Source organism: Myotis brandtii, unplaced genomic scaffold, assembly GCF_000412655.1.
Source record: "Myotis brandtii unplaced genomic scaffold, ASM41265v1 scaffold679, whole genome shotgun sequence".
Lineage (NCBI taxonomy): Eukaryota > Metazoa > Chordata > Mammalia > Chiroptera > Vespertilionidae > Myotis > Myotis brandtii.
The window spans coordinates 964,520-967,136 of NW_005370653.1; the positions used below are offsets into that span (position 1 = coordinate 964,520).

A 2,617-nucleotide genomic window follows, 5' to 3' on the forward strand; every position below is an offset into this window, starting at 1 on the left:
GGGGCGCTGGCGGAGCCATGTGGTGCTCAGCGCCTGTGGATTTGCTCGCTGCCTCGCTTGGCTGGGCTGGAAGCGTGAAGTTAGAGTTCACACCGATCAGTCCTGTGCCTCAGCGTCAACGCTCTGAAAGGGGGAGGAAATGTGCACACACAGGGCGGGCGAGGCCCGGTGACCGTGTTCATGCTGCCTGCCCTCAGGGTGCTGGTCAAGTTCATCATCGGCGCCCGGGGCTGCGAGGTGCCCGTGGAGGACCGGGAGGACCCCTACTCCTGCCGGCTGCTCAACATCTCGGACCCGGGTGAGCCTCCTTCCGCGGCCGGGACGCCTCCCCGGGGCTGGCGTTAAGGACAAGTCGCTGAACGGAATAGGATAGTGTCTGATTTTAGCAGGAGAAAGTGGAGCCATGTTAATGCTTCATGTAATCTACCGGGTCATTTCTTGAAAAATTACTTGAAGAAAGCTGTTTCGATCTAGATTAGACGGCGGCAGGGCGTAGGAAGAGCAGGGATTGGCAGTCACTCGGCCTGGGTTGGCTTCCTGGCTCTGCCCCTCTGTGACCCGGGCGATTCCTCAGTGTCTCTGGCTTCGGTTTCTTACTCTGTGAACGGGAGGCGGCTCCGCACCCACAGAGCCGGATCTGAAAACTGCCTGCCCTGACACGTATTTTAAATTGTCCGAGATGTAGGTTTTTTGGATTTTGCAGAGCAAGACTCAATTTATTCATTATTTATGGCTGTAATCAGCATTGTTTCCAATATCCCTGTTTGCCCCCACCTCTCCTGACAGATGCCTTTGAACTTAATATTCCCCCGTGGTGTTTATACATACACATGTACACGCGTACATGCAAAACCTGTTAAAGTAGCTCTGATCAATAAATATTTACTTACCTGTAACTGAAAACTTTGTTCTTAAATTTGAGAATAATTTTTTCCCTAAAAGCAGCCATATTTCTGAAGCATTTAAAAGCATTGCCATTTGGGAAAGAATCACATGACAAATAATTCCCTAGGTTTTGCTGTCAGGCGGCCTCATCACTTCCGATGAGCTGATGATGTCAAACTCCTTTCTCACTGTTCCTCCTCAGTTCTGAACCAGGAAATCGAGGCGTTCACTTTTCCCGAAGACACGCCCTCGGGCTTCTCTAAGGACCGTGTGGTTAGCGTGAGCTTCCGCGTGCTGCACCCCATCGTGATCACCAGCCTCGGGGTGCTGGGCGGCGCCAGTGATGTGGGCTTCCAGCGGAACCTCACCGTCAAGCTGTACCAGGCAGAGCAGGAGGTGTGTGCTGCTCGCACAGGCATTCCCAGTTCCATTCAGAAGCGCCGGCGGAGGATTGTAGGCGGGAGACTTCCCCTCCCTCCCACCCATTGGGCATGTCAGAGGGTAATGCACAGGGTCGCGCAAAACTAGTCCCACACGTTGTCAAGAACGAGCGTTCATGAAAGAAACACACATAATCCACTCAGAGTGCCCTTAATTCTGAGCTACAGACGTTTCCTGGATGGTAAGTTGGTATCTAAGAATGGGCAGGAGGCCCTGGCTGGTGTTGCTCAGGGGTTAGTGTGGGCCCACGCACCAGAGGGTCAAGGGTTTGATTCCCAGTCGGGCACGTACCTGGGTTGCAGGCTCAATGCATGGGCCTGGTTGGGCGTGCGGGAGGCAACCAATCGATGTGCCTCTCACATCCATGTTCCTCCCTCCCTCCCTTCCACTGTCTAAAAATCAATGGGAAAAATATCCAAAAAAAGAAAAGAACAGGCATGAGAAGAGGGAAGTGTTCTTGTCTGAAACACTGGGAGGGGCCAAGAAAACGAGACAGAAGCGTGCTCTTTGATGTTGGTTTTTTCCTCTAAAGGTTCCTTTTGAAGGGGATTCCTGAGTCCTTTGTTCCATGTAGAAATCTGTCGTCTGCCATTTGTTCTTAATCCTTTGGGTTAAACATAGTAAGTTGTCTTACCAACACCTCACACTTCCCCTAATGCCTCTCATGTCAGGGTGGTGTTTGAAGGTTATGAAGATTCTTTTTAGTAGTTTAGAACTTAACTACCTTTACTTCATAATCATGGCGGACTAGAGAACCCAGATGACACCTAAACCACAGTGGGACAATGCTGGTAACCAGGCGGGGCCACTGAGGACTTAGCTGGCCAGGTCAGATATGCAAGTACCATGTGAGATCTGTGGGTATCCGTGTCCAACAGGAAGTGTTTCTTGTCTCCCCCTTTGCAGGAGGCCCTCTTCGTCGCTCGCTTTAGCCCCCCGAGCTGTGGGGTGCAGGTGAACAGACTGTGGTACAAGCCCGTGGAGCAGTTCGTCTTACCAGAGGTATGTGGGGGGAGAAGGGGGGCGTGGAGCACCCACACAGACTTCGCACGCTGGGCTGGGCTTGGGGCAGGCACTGCTATTCTGTGGGTCAGGAGAGCTCTCCAGGGTGCTAGTGGGTGAGGCCACAGCAGGGTGGACTGAACAGTCGAACTCTCCAGACTCCGGGGAGCGTCGCCATGCCTCTGAGCCACTCTGCAAAGCGTGGCCTGTTACCATGGTCTCGGTGGTGAGTGGGGAGCCGCATGGCTGTGTGAATGACAGAGGACAGTAACGGAGTCATAGAAAGATC

At 52.9% G+C, this 2,617-nt stretch overlaps 1 protein-coding gene across 1 annotated transcript in view; it reads left to right on the forward strand.

The window, feature by feature from the left end:
* Positions 1 to 2,617, forward strand: part of B3GALNT2 (beta-1,3-N-acetylgalactosaminyltransferase 2) — a gene marked incomplete at its 5' end in the record, with an annotated part of 22,934 nt that overhangs the window by 1,279 nt on the left and 19,038 nt on the right. Inside the window, 3 exons of the mRNA XM_014529292.1 lie at positions 198 to 298; positions 1,088 to 1,281; positions 2,233 to 2,328. Of these exons, the coding sequence (XP_014384778.1) occupies positions 198 to 298; positions 1,088 to 1,281; positions 2,233 to 2,328 (391 nt within the window). The remainder of the gene's footprint in view (positions 1 to 197; positions 299 to 1,087; positions 1,282 to 2,232; positions 2,329 to 2,617) is intronic.